This window comes from Pinus tabuliformis, chromosome 3_2 (genome assembly GCF_031772625.1).
Source record: "Pinus tabuliformis cultivar Carrire ecotype Pingquan chromosome 3_2, CPIR1, whole genome shotgun sequence".
NCBI classification, from domain to species: Eukaryota; Viridiplantae; Streptophyta; class Pinopsida; order Pinales; family Pinaceae; genus Pinus; species Pinus tabuliformis.
This window is the reverse complement of record NC_142302.1, coordinates 678,872,341-678,892,209: the sequence shown is the minus strand read 5'-3', so window position 1 is coordinate 678,892,209 and position 19,869 is coordinate 678,872,341. Positions and strand designations below refer to the sequence as shown.

The following is a 19,869-nucleotide window of genomic DNA, read 5'->3' as shown; positions in this document are numbered from 1 at the left end:
ACAATGACCTGATTATAGACTAGTTCAGTAGTGTGAACTTGTATGAAGTGCCACGTGTCACTGTTTCGACCTTAAGACCTGAAACTGATACAAAAAAATACAAGCCGTCCTCTTTCTGTAACATCTTACAAAATTTCAATCTGATGCTCAGAGAAAAAGTTATGACGATTTTCCCCAGGTCACCTGTTTGGGATGTAATTCGGGAGCTTTCAAAAACCTTAAATGTCGTGGACCATCTCTCCTAAAATATAGTGAAACAAACTCTGAAATTTGGGTCCGAGATTGATCAAGATTTCGGATCAAATGGGTTTTTTTAGCTTCTGAAACTGCGTAGAGAAAAATTTATAGCAAAAATTCCACAATGACCTCTTTGGAGCAGCAAATCCCTAAAATCCAAAGCTTTGATACTAAATGTTATGAAACCATCTCACGAAAGATAGAAAAGATAGATCAACGACTTCAAAATCAACCTCTTTGAGGGGGAAACCTCCTTTACATTACACAAATGAAAATTCTTCGATGATACAAATGACAATGCCTCCTTTCTATATATAGGAGTCTAAGGGGTCCCAATACAATCAGAGCCTACATAATAATAATATTGTAGATGCATAAAAATAACAATAGTGGGCTTCTATGGGGTAAAATAATAACGACATGGGGACTATATGGGTACACTAATATAATAAGGGGGTTGCACTAATAACAATAAGAGGTTACACTAGTAGTATAGGGACCTAACAAGGGATTTGTTATAGTTGTGATAACAAATACACTAAATGTCATAAGTGTGCTGAGAATAAATTATTTTACATAGATTGTGAAGAGGAGGAAGAAAATGAACAAGAAACGTCAAAAAAAGAGGATATATGCCAAGAACCAACCCCAAAGAAATAAGAAATGAATCTGACCATATCTTGTAATACATTAGTAGTAATTACCACTCCTCAAACTCTCAAGATAGAAGGACATATCAAGAAGAAAAAGGTAATAGTGTTAATTGATTCGGATAGTACCCATAATTTTATTCATTGTAAGATAACCAAGGAATTGAATTGCTTCCTATATTCAACACCGGAGTGTCAAGTGATGGTTGCAAATGGAGGAGCCACAAATTTATCTGGAAAGTGCCATAATATCAAGCTATCCATGGGAGAATATGTATTGAATAGTCCAATGCTTTCCATTCCAATGGATAGTGTTGATGTTGTACTAGGTGTCCAATGGCTACAATCTTTGGGTACGATAGCTTTTAATTTTAACTTTTTTTGATATTTTTTTGGGAAGGAAAAGAAGTTGAATTAAGGGGTATCACAGGGAAACCAGGAAAGATAACCAACTCTAATGGCATAAAAAAGCTTCTAAAAAATAACAACGAGGCGTAATTTCACAATTATGTTCAATAGAGGTTGTCATATCGAAATCATCTATTTCTCCAGATCTCCAAAAAGTCTTGGATAATCATTCCAAGGTATTTGAGACTCCCAAAGGCCTCCCACCTATTCGTGATCATGATCATGCTATTCATTTGATTCCAGGAAGTGTTCTCCAAACATCAAGCATTACAGATATCCCTATGCCCAAAAGAGTGAAATTGAACATATGGTTACAGAAATGTTAGAGGTTGGTACAATTCAACCTCGTCAAAGTTCTTTCTTTGCTCCAATAGTATTGGTGCACAAGAAGGATGAATCATGGCGCATGTGTCCAGATTATAGGGAGTTCAACAAGCTCATTATTAAAGTTAAAATTTCTATTCCTATCATTGATGAATTATTGGATGAATTACATGGAGCAATTTACTTCACCAACTTGGATCTTCGTTTAGGATATCATCAAATCAGAATGAAGACTGAAGACATTTTAAAAACAACATTTAGAACTCATGAGAGTCATTATGAATTTTTGGTCATGCCTTTTGGCCTTACCAATGCACCTTCTACTTTTCAAGGTTTGATGAATTCCATTTTCAAACCCTTCCTTAGAAAATTTGTGTTAGTATTTTTTGATGATATACTAATCTACAAGAAGTCTTGGAAGGATCATGTTCAATGTTGACAGGGTGCTCAAACTACTGGAGGAGAAACAATTATATGAAAAACCTCCAAGTATTTCTTTGGAGTACAAGAGGTGGAATATCTGGGTCATATTGTATCTCATGAAGGTGTTAAGGTAGATCGTAGAAAAATTAAAACCATTAAGGAATGGAAAATCCCCACATCCATAAAGCATCTACGAGGATTTATCGGGTTGATAAGGTATTATCGCAAGTTTGTTAAGAAATATGGGAGAATAGCAGCACCTTTAACAATATTACTGAAGAAAGATGAATTTTCTTGGACTCCATAAGCAACTAAGGCCTTTGAACATCTCAAAGAGGCAATGTGCCATGCACTGGTCTTAGCTACGTCAGACTTCACAAAAACCTTTATTGTGGAATGTGATGCCTCAAGAAATGGAATTGGTGTTGTTTTAATGCAAGAAGGAAGACCCATTGCTTTAGAAAGTCGTCCAATCAAAGGAAAATATTTACACAAATCTATTTATGATAAGTACATGTTGGCAATATTACATGCATTTAAGAAATGACGACCTTACCTAATGGGAAGACACTTCAAGGTAAAAGTGGATCATGTTAGTCTTAAATAACTTTTAGAACAAAGATTATCTTCAGAAAAAACAACAAAAATGGGTCACAAAGATGTTGGGTTATGATTTTGAAATCATTTACGAAAAAGGGAAGGAAAATATTGTTGCAAATGCACTCTCAAGAAAGGATGAGGATGTGGAAGCATTTTTTTGTGCCATTTCTATTATCCAACCAGATTAGATAATTGAAGCAAGTGATGAATGGAAGAATGAAGAATAAATGTGGGCACTCATTCAAAAGTTGCTGAAAGATCTGAGTACATCTGATACATTTAGCTGGAAAAATGATTCATTATGGTACAAATATCGCTTATACCTTTGTAGGAATTCCCAACTCAAACAAAAGATTCTTTTGGAATTGCACACCTCTGCCTTGGGAGGGCACTTAGGATTTTTAATAACTTACCACAGGGTTAAGAAGGAATTTTTTTGGGATGGCCTTAAATATGATATTCAAAAGATTATGGCAGAAAGTTTGGTTTGCCAACAAAATAAATTTGAGACTATTAAGACCCCGGGTCTATTACAACCTTTATCCATTCCAAGTCAACATTGGGAGGAGGTTTCAATGAATTTTATCACAGGTTTACCCAGGTCCGAAGGAAAGAGTGTCATCATGGTGGTAGTGGATAGACTTACCAAATATACACACTTTTGTGCATTATCTCATCCATTTAAAGCCTATACAATTGCTACTGCATTTATGGAAACAATTCAAAAGCTACATGGAAACCAAAAGATTATTGTAAGGGACAAAGATCCCATTCCACTAGAAAATTTGGACGGAATTATTTGCTTGTTTTGGTGCTCAGTTAACTCATAGCTCATCTTATCATCCTCATTCTGATGGGCGAACTGAGATAGTGAACAAATGCTTGGAAGGGTATCTTCATTTCTTTGTATCTGATAAACAAAAACAATGGGTCAAGTAGTTACCTCTGGCTGAATAGTGGTATAACACTTCCTTCCATACTACAACAAAAATGACCCCATTTATGACACTTTACGATATCATCCACTGTCCATCACATCATGTTTAAGAGAAAATTCTAAAGTTCAAGCAGTGGAAGATCACATCAAGCATCAACAACAAGTTTTCAAACTCTTAAAAGATAACCTCACTTTGGTGGAAAATAAAATGAAACAACAGGCATATTAACATTGCAGTGAAATAAGTTTTGATGTAGGTGACTGGGTATTTCTATGGCTACAACCATACAAACAAATGTCCCTCAAGCAAGCTAAGAGGGATAATAAATTATCACCAAAGTACTATGGTCTGTACAAGGTGTTGTAAAAGATTGGTATTATGACATACAAATTGAAGCTTCCCGCATCTTCTCGAGTGCAGCCAGTTTTCCATGTTTCATGCTTAAAGAAGGTTATAGGTGACAAGCTCTCAATTCAAATAATATTGTCGGAACTTGACAAGGAAGGAAAAATCATATTGGAACCTAAAGCAGTCACAGAAACAAGAACTCGGCAGCTACGAAATCGATCAATTTTAGAGTATCTCATCAAGTGGAAGAACTTACCCGCTAAAGATTCCACATGGGAGGATGTTAATTTTATACAGAAGCATCCATAACTACTCAAGCGTTGAGGACAACACTTTTTGAAAGGAGAGGGGCATGTTAGGTCCCTATAATACTAATGTATTCCCTCGTTGTTATTGTCAGTGTAGCCCCTTATTGCTGTTGTTATGCCCATGTTGTCTCCATATTGTTATTATTGTGCCTCATAAAAGGCCACTATTGTTATTGTTGTGCCCTTACATTATTATTGTTATGTCAGATCTGATTATACTATGACCCCTTAGACTCCTATATATAGAAATGAGGTTTTCTCATTTGTATCCTCGATTCATGTGTAATGTAAAGGAGGTTTCCCCCTCAAAGAGGCTAATTTTGGAGTCATTGATCTATCTCTTCTTCTATTTTGTGAGTTGGTTGCATAACATCTCCTCCCTCCAAATGATTGCATTTTGGTAAGTGGTGGAAACTACTCAACATGTGGGAGCCATGGAAGAGTAGGCTGCAATGGTTCAGAGGGAGCCTTTAAAAAGTATTCCTTGCCATTGATGTCAAAGGGGGTAAACATTACTGGGGCATTTGAGAAGACGATGCCTATCCTGAGGGGGAGCTTATGGTGTTGCCATCAATGCCAAAGGAGAGATTGTTGGACAATTGGTGGTGGTTGTGTTAGTATTGGCATTGATGTCAACCATACTAACATGAATGCTTGTTGCAGTAGATGCATGTGGTAATGGCTCAGGAGGACTCCTATGGTAGCTACAGGCTTTATGTAGAGAATCATCACAGTAGTAGGCTTATTGGAAAAACCATAAATTGATGACTACTGTGTTTGTTCAGATGAAATCCCCATGGTAGCTGTAGGTTTTATGTAGAGAATTATCACAGTAGCAAGCTTACTGAAGAAGCCATAAAATGATGACTATGGTGGTTGGGAGTTCAACTTTTCATGCATAAGAATAAGAGTCAAGGAGCAATGAGTGGCAGAGAGTTTGCAACCATCTCAGAGGTAGCAAATGGGCTCAAAGCTTAAATTGAACCCTATCCATTGAAAAGTGCTCTGGATCTAAAGATATGGTATGTTGAAGTACAGGGACTTGAAACCTTAAGAAGGATGAAATATCGGAGTAGCAACATATCGAATATCAGAGTCGGCGACATATCAGATATCAGAATATCAGAGCAGATCAACACATTGAAACCTCAAAGCATTAAAGCAAGTTGCAATATTGGAGGTCAGAACAGATGACACATCAGAACATCGGAGTTCATCGGAATATCGGAGGTCAGAGCCTATCGAAATATTAAAACTTCTTAACATATGTGTTTTAAGAAGTTATGATATCGAGCACGTTGATATTGCTAAAATCACCGAGGAAAGCCGAGCCAAATTAACAAAGGATTTGATGCAAAACTGAGGTTGTTCGAGACTCTTTTTCTCTCCTCTGGTAGGACACATGGTGACATGAGATTGACTCCAAGAAGTTTCAGTGGCAACTAATGTCAACATGACGTAGAAATACAACAGAACACGTGGCAATCAGATTCAACATTATTGGGTGGCCTAATGGGCCAAATTTGGGTGTCATGTGTCACTACTAAGGAGTCACCACATGGAGCAATGACAACATCATGACGTCATCTTGGAGGTCGGCATATCAGAAGATGAGGACCTTGTAACTCCTATGCAAATGGTTTTTGGAAAAGTTATGATGGAAGGGGCTTCCAATGTTGTGTTGGCACTTGGTCGTGAGAGTTCAGAGAACCAAGGGCGCAAAGCAATTAACAAAGGAAGATTAACCCTCGATAGGATCCTGGAGGCCTTAGCACCTAAGCGTTAAGCCATCGGTCACGAGTTTGGTCATATGAGAAGGAAAATGCTCAAGGAGCTAAGGGCTAAGGGAGCTAAGGATATCAAACAATGAAATATCGTAACATTTCAACTGTGAAAGTTACGATATTGAAGGGTTCAATATAGTTCTAAGCTCTGGTCACAACTCTCGATCCTATCAAAAAGCAACTGCTAAAGGAGCTGAAGGCAAAGGGAGCCAAGGATATTAGGGAGTGCAATATCGTAACATTCTACCTATGTAATTTACAATATGACTTGTTTCGATGAGGCAGTACAACAAATTTAAAGGATGTATGGGTCGACAGCTAGAAAATTGAATGCAGGAATGATGAAGTTGGTTGTTGAAATTATTAGACATGTAGAAGACTCTGAGACAAGGCAACTAGGACGACGTTTCTAGCAGAGACAAATTTGGGTGAGTGAAGGAAGCAATTAGTTGCTTTGCGTACACGTTTGGTTGTGGTAAATGAGATAGAGTGGTCATCTCGGTGAACTATCAAGCTCTGTGGAGCGATAAATGCGGATGGTTGTCTCGGAGGAGTGTGCAGGTCACCTGAGAATTAATTTCTCAGCATGGAGCTCTACGCAGTCAGACAATAAAGAAGTCCATGGTCCATCTCTGATTTAATTCTGTGATAGGAAACTACCAAGAGACACAACAATCGCAGGGGGGAGCCCTGTCGAAGTACATTTGGGCAGTTAGAGTACTAACAACAGAAATAGCCTTGCACAGAGTGCCTCTGTGAAACAAAACCATCGTTTGCAATTAAGCAGACGGGGGAGTTCATATTGCCTAAGTGCTGAGAAGTGAGAGCTGTGTGTAGAGACAAAGAGGTCTAAGCACTGAGAGCACACTGAGTGATTGTGCAGTAAGTGCAGCGGGTGTGCTGTTAGGAGAACAGTGAGGGCAGTGTTGAAGAGCAGGCAACAAATGATTGGTGTAAAAAGAACAATGTGAGCTGAATAGAGGCGTTGCAATAGAGAAACCTGTGAGAGAGGAGGTAAAGTGTTGAGGAGATGTCGCTGTGAGCAACAAGTAAAGAACATCTGCATGAGATCAAAGAGAGTCAGTGGAACAATAGAAGACAAAGAACAGAAGTTGAGTCTGCAAGGAACCATTTTGGCATTTTACTTGTAATATGTATGCCTTTGTTTTTAGTTTGAAAATTGTATGAAATAGTAGAACATTAGCAAGAGCAAGTTGGCGCCTGCGTTCATAAGAGGTTGGTGCCTCTTGGCAAGTTAGTGCTTGCTAACCAAAGGGGGTCAATGCCTCCTGTGAGTGGGTGCTCACAAACAAACATACGTAATTAAATAGGTGTTTAATTTATATCATAAACAAACAATAAATTTGGTGGTTTTTTCCCGCTAGGTTTCAACATGAAAACACTGTCAAATGTGTGTGCTCCTCATGCGTTTGGTTGTATAAACATGAATGCTTAACATTGTCTCTCATTTCGTTTATGAATTAATGCGCTCAACAAGTAATAATATATAAATAGAGGATTGCAAGCATATTAAGAAAAAGTTTTAAGAATCTCATTGTTATTGATTTACACCCTCTGCCCCAGCGATTCCTTATTCCAAACGAATCAACAATTTTCCTATTGTATTTATATGTACAATATGTACATAATTCTTATTATCATTATAATGCAATTGAATTCATTTTTCAATATTGTGATTCGAACAATATCATTTTGTCCTAAGGATGAACCACATTAGATAGTTCGAAATGTCAACCAACAACTTATGATGTGATTAATCCGAAAAACATTATCAAAGTCATTATAAATCACAAAAGTCTAAAATCAAGCAATATCATTTTGTTTCAAAAATTTTGCGCACCATTGCCGAGTTTGAAATTTTGGGTGTGGAGATGACATTAAATGCATGAGTTGCAATTGGAGGGTGTCAATACATGAGACAGGAGATGGGAGCCAAATGTAGCGGGGAGTCACGGAGATGATGGGAGCCACGAAGATGAAGCTTGGGGAGTAACGGAGACAGAGAGGGCCCATCAGAGTACTTGAGATAGAAAGACGTCGGAGGAAGGTCATCAGAAAAAAGAGAGCGAAAAAAAAAAAGTCAAAACCATTGACTTATTAAACTATGCCATTTTATTTTAATTATTATTATATTATTGTTTAAAATTTAATTTTGAAGGACAAATTTACTTGGAAGTTTTTACTTCTTTTAAATAAACTATATTTCACATAAAACACCATGGTTCAATACTTTTAATTTTTATTTTTATATAATTTCACAATAAATAAATATATATATATATATATGTTTTTTAAAATGTAATTTAAATATCAAAATATTTAAAGGAAATGACCTTACAACATTGTTAAATCTTTAATTCCCGTGGGACAATAATATTCTAATTTCGACTTTTGATTATAAAAATTAAATTTATCCACTTGTTAGTTTATTCCTTTATTAATTATTAAATAACATCATATATATTACTTACTAAAAATAGAAGAAATTGATTTTGTTGTATTTAATGGAATAATGATACGTTGACCACACTGTTTGGCCACCTCTGGTAACTCGGGTGCGGTGCTTTCGTTGTAAAAACTAACGGAGCCGTTTGTCGACGAAAGGTCACTAACGGCACCGTCATTGCTTATTCGCGCACTTTTTCAACTTGGTAGCTTCTGTTTGAAGCCAAATCCCAAAGATTCAATTTGGCGCGGCGAGGTGAGACAGAAAGGGGAAAGGACTGGACGCTACTACGGAGTGCAAAATCTACCTGAATCAACGAACCGTAACCTGATCTCATGGGTGAGATTCGATCCCGCGACCAAATTCTTTTTATTTTGCAAAAGCTGTCCCAAAACGGTGTTTATTGAACTTTTTCTGCTTCCTTTCATCTTCAGGCATTTCACCTTATCCTGTTCAGGCTTAATGGATTTCAGGCAGTGGCCTGCACGATGCACAAATACTCTCTTATTTTTGTTGTTCACTGCATATTCTGCATTGTTCTTTCAATATTTATGTGACAACTTCACTCCTAATGCTGAATTTTCATTCTCTCTCAGAGGACATGCTTCCGTCCCGGTTTAATGCACATCCCTGAAATTTTATCCGGTTTAAAGTATTTTGCATTCTATAGGATTTTCAGGCATTTTCAGGATTACCTTGAAAGGCCTGCCAAAAATTCGTGCATAAATTTCCATCTAATTTTTAACTGTGGCTCTGTCTTTTCATTATATTTGGCTATGAAGCAACGGGATGTTATTTTCTTTTTTCCAAAATTTGGCTTTGCGGTAGCTGGATACTCTTTTTCCAATAGTATCAGTGTTATACATGTTGCTGAAGCGTTTTGAATATTTATGGTGATTTTTTACATTAATGCATCAAAATAATGATAAACGCTCACTGGAATGCTTGTCGCTCGATTTTTCCATAATTTTAAAAGTATTTATGATAATTTTGAACATCTTTAAATGCATCCAGAAAATGGAAAACTCTCACGCCAATGCATGCCGCCCGATTCTTCATTGAACGATGCAAATCACAATTATTTTACGAGTCTCTGCACAGTCTTTGTCGCAACAATCCAGGAAACCAAGGATCGAATCTCGCAACTAGAGTTCATCTTCTGCAGTCAGCTCTTCCCAACTTTTCAATCCGAGCTAACAAAGTCCAGCAATATAGCAAAGAGGCTCGAACAAATTAACAAGGATGCGGCGGAAGAATGGAAGCAGGAGAGAAAATCTCTGTTAATTGAGTTGGATCAACTTCAGACGGAGAAGAGGCGGCTTCAAGAACATATTGAATCTATGAAAATTTCCTTTGAACAGCAAAAGAAAGAACTCTCCTCCACCTCTGAGCTCCATAGAAGCCATAACTTGGAAAAGGAAGAGCTCATCTCCAAATTTGAAAATGAAACCCTTAAATTGCGGGAGGATCTGCAGCAAAGGCTTAAAGAAATTGACGAAGGCAAAGCCTCGCGGGAAAAATTGCTCCAACGAGTGAGAAGAATGGAGGAGGAGCTCAAACTCGAAAGCATGAAACAATGTCTTCAAGCTTCAGAGCTTGAGCGTGAAAGAAATGCAAAGCAGGAAGCGATTTATCAGTTTAAGAATTTGAAGAAAATGTACAGAGGTCTTAGGGCTCAATATGATGTTATTCTTAGCTTGAATGGTATCAGTACCGACAAGACTTCGTCTGGCAAGAAAAAACTACAAAATGAAAGCCGCATCAGTCCAGATAAACTGAAGCAGAAAAGCTTATACGGTAAACCCATGCTTGAAATGCCCGATTCTGTTTTCTTTATCATGTTAACTCATTCTTTCTGAGGATCTGAGAGCATATTTCTGTGTGGAAAATATAGATTATCAAGCACCTGACACTGGAAATGGAGAAACAAAGATGATTTCCGAGCAGAAAGAGGTTGAAATCAATGTAAATGGAAACCGAACGGGAGCGGATCATCCTCAGGACAATCCAAGTTTTCAAAACAAGCTGGAAAAGGTTCAGGTGGAAGAATCTATTACCAGATCGTATGCTTCAAAGTACGGAATGGATGGTTGTATGGTTAATCCAGAGATGGGAAATGTTCAGAACAAAGAAATAGCTGCCCAAACCCCAGAAAGTAACTCCAAATGTATGCCATTGGAGGATGAAGAAACCGAAGAGCAAACAAATGAAATGAGCAAAGGGGTGGAAAATCATGGTTTTATGGTTATCAAGCCAGACAAGGAATCTTCGGCATCATTTCCAACTCCACAACGCGCACAACTTCAGAAAAGACCACTTGAAGCCAAAGCTGTGCTTCCAAATTCATTGCGGCGAAAAAATTCTTCATGGCGAGAGACTCGCTTGCGACAGGAACCTGGGACAAATTTTGACCCACATGATGATTTTCTTGATACTCCAATGGAAACTGTGCGCCAGTCTTTGCAGCAAAAGCCTCAAGTTTGTTCTAATGAGCCTGATCGAAAACCTGTAAAAGTGGAAGAAAAAGTTTCTGCTCCAACTGGAGTCGAAATTTGTGAGGCGCCTGAGCCAAATAATGTTATTTTGGATTCAGATATGTCGGATGATGATGAAACACAGGATGTGGATCCCGATTCCATCCAGAAGACATTGCCTGCAAGAGCGGCAGAGTTAGCTTCAAATTCTGGTGTGCTGAAACCAGAAAATTCTACAAATAAAAGTATTTCCAATAATTTTGGAAAACCAAAGGAGCGAAATCAAAAGCATGCCAACAAGGGTGGTACTGGTTACAAATACATTGAACCAGTACGGAAGAAAGCTGATAGGGAAGTTTTGAAAGGAGTCGAATGCAACCAGTGCAAGAAATTTTATGATGCTGTTCGAATGGAAGGTGCTGAAGTAGCTGGGGATATAAGTTGTGAGCATCATAACGATGTTTCACGACATCGATACCGTTATGTACCTCCCGCTACGCCTGAAGGGTTTTGGAATATTGGCTTTGATACTGATCTGTGAGCCCTCAAGCCGATATCATTGTATCATTTTTCTACAGCACCCTCCTCTAGCTTTGAAACTTCTCTTCAAATCAATCTCCTCATTGATTTCTTTAATTCATTAAATTGAAATTTGAAACCTTCTGTATTATCTAACTAATTAATTTGTCACGTTCATTCATATTCATGGGCACTTTCCTGCCTTCTTTGAAATAAAAGAATAAAAAACTTTGCTTGCTTGAATGATAGTTCAGAGTATCCTGCATCAGGTAGAAGCAGTGATGTCTCGCTTCTTATCTAAATGATAAATTCTACAAAAAACTATATTTGTTAGAAGCCTTTTCCTAACTTTTTTAAATTTAAAATTAAGCCTAGGAGTAGAAGTCAGTTTAAACCTTTTTAATAAGAAATGGAAGTTTTTAAGTTCCCAGTCTAAAGCGTTTTGTCACCCCCAAGTTGAGATTATATTCACAAATGTTCAAGGACTATATCATATATATGAAATGTTCAACAGCGTTATATAATATATCCCGGAGAAACATGTAACTGTTTTTACTTTCTCGACATTTTTGTTTTTGTATCCATGCCTTAAGTAATTATATCTTGGCTGTGTTTAGAGGGAAAAAAGTTACATGTTTCTCCGGGAATTGCATCGATGAGTTTCTGGTATTTTGCCCCAGTTCTAGTTTGGTTTCATTTATGGCTTGTGCTCTCAACGTGTCAACATTTTCGTTAGAATTTGTGAAACTTATTTATCTCTAGAGATTAAATCTATTTTTGGCCTTCATTTGTGACCAGCATTGAAGCATGTTGTTTTTCATACCTCTACTAATAATGATTAGGGTTTCTGGCACTTTTCCACGCTCAACAAGACAAAACCCCTAAATTGATGCACCAAAAATGCACAATGATTAGATGAAGTTCCAAACTGAGGACTTTCAGTCTGATGCTTGATTACTATGTGTTTCACAAGTCCTGAAGTCTTTTTAAGTAGTGCACAGTTTTTAGTTTTAGCATTTTTATACATTCTGTATACAGAGTACTAAGTTTCACGATACAAAGAAACATGCACGGCTCTGAAATGGAAACATGCTGAAAACATAACCCCCAAAAAATTGGAAACAGGAAAACACAATATTACAATATATAATAATGTGCTATTTTATAAATAACACATTACATTGGAACTCTGAAAGAAAACACTATGAATAGATGAGCAAGTGTATTCAAATGACGAACATGAATGACAAGCAATGTTCCACCATTGCTTATATTGGGATTCTCATCGTTAGTATCACACTCTGTCTCCTTGTCTAGCCTTTGCCTCTACCTTGATTCTCTAGGGACATCAGTCAACTATGGAGCATCCAATTTTGATGAAACTGCCTGATCAAAGCCCTAAAATTTGGTAGAAGAAGCTTAACTTGCCAAATCAATGATTTTGGCTTGAGTGAAGGGTACATTTTTGCTAACGGCATGACAGAGGAGTTCAGTCATCGGCAGCCACCAACATTAGGATACATAAAGTGCTTGGTGCTTTTGATCAAATGCCAATCTTATACATTCATACATGATAGAATCCAATGAAAATGCTGCAATCCTGCCAATTCTGAAATCCCGAAAACTTTTCAAGTCTATTGAATTTTAAATTAGTGAGAAACGAAATCCTACTATTTTCATATGATGTCTGATGAATTCGGAACCCCTTTCAAAGTTCAAACATCCTGAAACAATTAATGCTAATGTTAAATTCTTATAGTAAAAGTTGACATTTCCTTTATCTTTCATTTTCTGTCAAACCTAATAAAAAATAGAGTAAAAGATCACCTAAATTGTTTTGGAAATGTGCTGTATGGACAGTGGTACAGTTGGGAAATGTGTTTCAGGCCATTTGAAATGTGTTTCCCAGACATGGGATGTGTGCATATGGATTGAAATGCATTTCCGAGCTATACCACACATGTTTCCAACTTTCCACATTTCAGTATGGAAATGTACAGGGTACGACCTACCCATATGCATTTCCTATAACATAGACAGAGCATCTAAGCTATTGACTTTGAATGCGATTGAAACTTAATTTTCCTACTATGTATACTTTGAGATAGTGACACTATTTTGAAGGTTTGATGCTTGGTTTACATAATGTCTCTTCTGCTCTTCTCATGATCATTTATTTCTTTTTGAAATTCTGAGATGCTCCTCAATAGTCTTTTTAGAAGTGAATTAAATTACATGTCTCTTAGATTAATTCAATAACCTAAGACATAATACTCTTCTACTACCGTTCAATTATTCCTTGGATGATCCAAGCCATCTTCCTCTTCATCAAGAGATCAACAGGGTGATCAGGATTCAGGAATGATATTTATTGACAGTACACAAAGGTTATTTGGGAAATTTAAGGTAAGCTCTTACTAGCTGCAGATCGAGTTTGCATAGTATATCCCACGAGAGGAGAGGATTTGTTAGTTATGCCATTTGTAGGTGGAGTTTGGGGAACAGTTCATTTTAGACGCCCCATCGATGGGCACTCATGGTGCTTTTATAGTCTAAAAGTAGTAATCTTTTGGTGTATGTAGAGCTACTGCTTGTCTTGTCACATTGATCTTGGCCTACTTAGCCTGTCAAGTCGTGCTGTTGGAGATAAGAGGAGGGACCCTATGGCCTTTCCACCCTGTGATAATGCACGTGTATTGATTGGAGGAGCAATTTTTGTGAGCAACAATGGTGTCTACAGAGACTCCTCACAAGTTTGTGCTAAGGGTACCATAAGGTAATACTTCTAAACTTGAACTTGATATCCCTAATATTGAAATAGAGGAAGTTGAGGTCGATAGTTTTTGTGGGCAGTTTCAACAAGGTTCCTTGCCAGGGTATGATTCGTGCCTAGATTCAGCATAATTAAGATTTCTATGGTTGGCATTGTACTTAGACTCATATCCCAACCAAAGGCCTTTTCCTATTCTAGTTTGTGGATGCCAATAGTGCTAAGAATGTGCTACATAATCAATATTGGTCATCTGGCTTCTCAGCCAATAAAGAGGACAAAATAACCTATTTGGTTATGATTGAGTTCCTTGGATTCTTGATGCAATCTTGGACCAAGCTTCAAAATATTGCTATTCTCCATATGGCTAGGTTGCATGAAACGGGAAAACGGGTACGGGTTTCCGAAACAGGAGGCGATATGAAACGCGACCTCCCCAAATTTTGGAAACGGGGAAACGCGAATATATATATATATATATATATATATATATGCAATCATAAAGCATAAATGATACATTATAATTTATTACACTTAAACATTAAGATTTAATTTACATCACATTTACTCATGAATGATCACATAATGAAAATAAAAATATCGGAATATCCAAAAGCAACCTTTATTATATATCCAAATCTCAAAATCAACGTTTATTTATATTAATATATGAGGCTGCAAGTACAATAAAGACTATAAGGTTGCAAGAGAGAGATCCAAATCAGGGTTTTCTGCATCCACATCCTATTCTTTAGAAAGACCACTGTTGTATTGGGAGTCTCCTCCTACATAGTCAAACGACCTTATTGCTCTTGATTAAATACAAGTTTCATACCCTAGTACCCTACATGATCTTGATTATTGGGAGTTTCCCCTACATAGAGGGCTTGGTTCTCTTAATTAAATACATGTTCCATACCCTAGTACATGATAAAATCCAATGGAAACATTGCAATCCCCCCAATCTTGAAATCTTGAAAAATAGATAAGTCTGCTGGATTTTGAGTGAGATCTAAAATTCTACTTTCTCCATATGAAATCCAATGAGGGCGAAACCACTCTCAAACACCCTGAGTCATTTCATGGTAATGTTAAAAATTTAAGTAAAAGGATGAAAATGAAAAATAAAGGAGAATATCATTTTTACTTTAAGAATTTAACATTACCATGAACTGCATATGCCTCAAACTTCTTGATAAACTGCATATCAACACTAGGGCAAAAATTCACTTTTATAGCTTTAGACACACATCTAGAAGCAACTAGAAGTCACTAACATATCTTAAAAATAAATTTAAAAACAAATTAAAAAAAATAAAATAAAAAAACACAAGTTAATGAGGAAACGTGGGTCGTACGGCCGTGAAACGCGTTTCACGGTCGTACCAAACACATTTCCACTTTTCGTACCAGTTTCCGTACGGAAATGGAACTCTGTACCACGTTTCTTGCAACATAGCCATATGGAAAGTTATTTGCTTGGAATTAGATAGGTTCGTCAACCATAGGCTGTAACTTGGGTTTATGTTAGTGTTAGCCTATCCTAGTTCCTTAGGGAATTTTCCCTTTCTCAAGTTGGAGGTAGAATGTTTTGGCAGCTTATTAGTTATGTCAACCTGCCCAGTACTTGCTTTTGTTGTCACAATCTTGACCACTACATCGATGACTATTTTCTCATGGCCCCAACCAACCCACTTGTGAGTCCTTTTGCCCTAGAGACTCCTTAGGCTAAGAATGCAAACAAAGGTTCATAGACTTAAGTGAAAGAAAAAACAAATAAGTTAAAGATCCACTGGGTAAAGTTTCATCAATGGCCATAACTTCTATCGATTGGGCCTTGGCCCTTGGACCTTAAGGTAGCAGATCCAAGTGGCTCATTGTAACCCACAACGATCGTCTTGTCATAGCTTGTGGTGTCTAACCCTAGTAAGAGCTCAATTATTGCATCTCTTTTGAGTAGTAGGGTTAGGTGTTCTCATTCTTGGACTTATAAATCAATGTCATATAGAGTTACCTTGGTTGGTGCAAATGGCTTGAAGAGTCCAAAGCAAACAATTCTTGGTGATTTCTTTAACCGTGTTAATTTTTTTCCTGTGCTTTGGGACCTCTTAGGAATTGAGGTGTGTTACCCACCAAAAGTGGGTAACTCCTAGGAGAAATTTTTCTCCTTTTCATCTCTTCTAGCTGGCAGCCAAGAACCCCTAATAACCATTAACCGATGTGATGTGCCATTCATATCTCCGCCACTTGCATTTATCATATGTTTCCTTGCCCATTTGCCAAGAGCACATGTTGGGAGGTGGGCATCCGACCCGAAAGGTACTTTATTCATTTTGCATTCGGGTGCTTATGCTTGTTTGTATTTGGGCATTTGGCATGTATTAGGGGGTAACCTGAGAGAAGGAAGGGTTTTGATCGTAGTCTTGTTCTCTCACCTCCCCTAATGGCACATGGCTTTAGGAAGGGCACTATATGAGAAACCTCGATTGAGATAGCGTAGTCCCATCTCCCCCTTTCCATACTTACCACTTTCCATCTCATATCATAAGCTCTATATTCCTCCTCCATTCTTTGGGTTCAACTGACCATTGGTTCATTGGGATTTGGCAACTCATATCCTCATACTTGGGTTGGGGCGGGAAATTTGCTTTGGGAGGTTGATGCAACTAAAAGAAAGGTGAAGAGCATATAATGGCCACAAGTAGAACAAAAGAAAGAAAACTATAAAAAATGCAAAAGATGGCCAAGACTTACAAATTAGCACGTGGGCAAAATCCAAGCATGAGATCTACCTCCATATTACGGTCATCACTTGGTTCTTGGGCCTGTTGCCCTACCACATTATGGAAAAGGAACCCTTGCATGTCCCAACCCTTGGTGGGTGATGAACTGCCCCACTACTAAGGGGGTAATAATGCTATACATCATACAAAATATGCTCTTATTCCTTGGAGCTTTGGGCAATAATACAAAGAAAAGTCAAGAAAAGTAAAAGGCAATTAGAGAGGTGGAAATACAAAGGTTGAGGTAACTCATGTATCCATGATTGCTCCCTCCTCACATACACCTAGGATGTGAAGGTTACTCTATACACCCAAAATGTGGAGCTTCCTTCATGCTGATCCTTTGACCATGGCACTTGGCCATGAATTCTTTCCCCTCCGTTCCATCATTATTCATGACACCTATTTCTTGAAGGGTGAATTAAGGACATGTCTTTCTCCTCAGAGGTTGGAAACACCTAATATGGTCGTCTATTAGCCACTCCTACCTTGGGAGTTAACAACATTACAAGATCAAAGACCCAAATTTGGAAGAGAAGCCTTATAAGAAATGTCAATTTGCCCATTACTTTCAAGCTTGGTCCACTTAGATGCAAAAATGATTATATGTACCTAATGGTGAAGTTGCAACACTGGATATTGTGTGTGATTGACAGGTGGTTTCATAATGGGTTGGGCAACTTAATTGGGGCCCAAGTCCACCAGAGGAGCATATTGACACCCACAGGTGATGCGTTGAGAGCCATGGGACTCTAGACAGTTGTAGAGCATCATTTGTATCCATGGGCACCTTCAACACCCATAAAGCTCTTACACTTTGTCCTATATCATTTATGGGGTTATGCACCTTGACCAGCATGCCCCCAACCGTCTTAGCAGTACTATGGGGTTAGGCAGTTGATCTTCAGTGCCCTCAATGGTTGAGCAGTGTCAGGCATTCACACCACCAAGAGGCCCATGAGACCCATTTTGTGCCCCAAACCCAAAATTGGGGGCCCACATGATTCTTATTATAGAGATCTAGGGGCCAACCCCTAATGGTGATTTTAGAAGGTTTCTACACTTGTTTTGGCACCAGTTGCCCTCAACACTAGCCCTAGAAGGGCCTACACTTGCATGACCCTGAAAGGGGTTGAATTAGGGCAAAGAGAAAAGAGAAAATTCATGGCCATTGATCTTCAAAGAGCAAGGAAAAATATCAGCCCTTAGATCCTTTCGGAAGGACAAAAGTCACTTTATAACAAGGAAATAAAGTTGAGTTGAAAATCAGATTGAGTGACACCACTTTTGTTTATAGAGCTCAACAAGAGAAGTTCAATTCAACAAGTCAACAAGCAGTTGGAGTGTTTTATCGTCCAAGAGGGCTAGGAAGAAGATTGTAAGTTTTGAAACTCAACTAATCAATAAAGTCAAGTCACTTTGAAAATGTGCAGGAGGGAGGCCGAGTTCATTTCAGCCGTACCATACGACCAACACAACCAACCATATGCCGTATAACCTCATCCATATAGGTTGCGACCTCTTAGGGTCAAGTTGAGCTGAGTGAGGGCACTGAACAACAAGAACTTGTTGAAAGGGGTTTTACCTAGCTATATTTTTATCTCAAAATTTGTTGAAGCGAATAAGAACACAAGTTTGCAGGTTTTCCCCGGAGTTGGGGTTTTTTTGGGTATTTCTCATGTCTATATATTTTATGACGTGTTTGTCTTCAATTTTTAATTTTTTTTGCTGTGCATGCTATGGTTAGAAACTCAGAAATATTTACAGTTTAAATTTTAGTCTTGCACATTCAGTTTTGCATTTTTGGGTATAAAATTTAGTATCCTGTAAACAAGATTGCCGAGTTTTCAAAATTTAAGATGGTATTAGATCCCTAGCCTTTGATTAGAAGCCAAAACACTAGTGTTTCTTCTCATAGAAGCAAGTTCAACATTCAAAGGGAGTAGAAAAAGGGCAAGTCGACTTGACAAGTAGGGTTTTAAAAAGCAATGGTGTACCAAGGGCTTCGTTTTGAAGACATGCTTGAGGGTGCCTCAAAGTACTCTTCGTGAAGAGAATGAATTGGCGTAGTTTTGAAGGAGCATGGCGTATGGGACTTTGTGGACAAAGTTCCGACATTACCCACTGACCCCCAAATGTTGGTTGCTCATAACAAAAAGGACGCTAAGGTGAAGAGGATTTTGCTTGAAGTGGTCAAAGACCACATAATACCTCACCTGTCCAGGAAGAAGACAACCAAAGAAGTGTGGACAACCTTTGTGGGTCTATATAAGAGTAGTAACATGCCTAGGATCATTATGCTCAAAGACAAGTAGAGGAGCATCAAGATGTCAAAGTCAGATTCCGTGGTGACTTACCTCACCAAATTTACCCAAATGAGGGACGAGTTGGCAAGAGTGGGCGAGACTACCCAAAACTCTAAGTTGGTGTACTTAGCCTTGATAGGCTTCACCAAACTTTGGGGGACTTTTATCAATAGGGTTGTGGCTAGGGAGAAGCTCCTAGATTGGGAGAGACTATGGAGTGATTTCACCTAGGAGGAGATTCAGAGAGGGTCTTTGCCTGGGTCTCATTCCAAGACCAAAGATGAAGAAAATGTTGTCCTAGCTGCTAAAGGGGGCAAATCGAAGGGCATGTAGGGTGGTGAGTCAAGCTCCAAGGGAGAGAAGAAGAAGGACTCAACAAAATGAAATGTTTTTCATACCATCAATTAGGGCATTATGCTACTAAATGCCCTAATTGGAAGAAGGGTTCCAAGAAGGACCAAGTCCTAACCTTTGCAGAGATTGACGAGATCTCAACCAGATTTGAGAGGGAGTTTTCCCTCATTGCTTGT

The 19,869-nt window shown here is 38.1% G+C and overlaps 1 protein-coding gene across 1 annotated transcript; it reads left to right on the top strand.

The window, feature by feature from the left end:
- Window positions 1–8,707: 8,707 nt before the first annotated feature.
- LOC149182464 (protein gamma response 1-like) lies at window positions 8,708–11,683 on the top strand. Its single transcript, XM_089418522.1, has 3 exons — window positions 8,708–8,826; window positions 9,502–10,284; window positions 10,382–11,683. The coding sequence occupies exons 1-3, from the start codon at window positions 8,823–8,825 to the stop codon at window positions 11,500–11,502; spliced, it is 1,908 nt and encodes a 635-aa protein (XP_089274648.1). The 5' UTR covers window positions 8,708–8,822; the 3' UTR covers window positions 11,503–11,683.
- The last annotated feature ends 8,186 nt before the right edge of the window (window positions 11,684–19,869 follow it).

Excerpts from the sequence above, each read along its gene's own strand:
- LOC149182464 (XM_089418522.1), top strand. Across the intron at positions 10,285-10,381 it reads GAAGCAGAAAAGCTTATACG|ATTATCAAGCACCTGACACT; the intron begins GTAAACCCATGC and ends TGGAAAATATAG.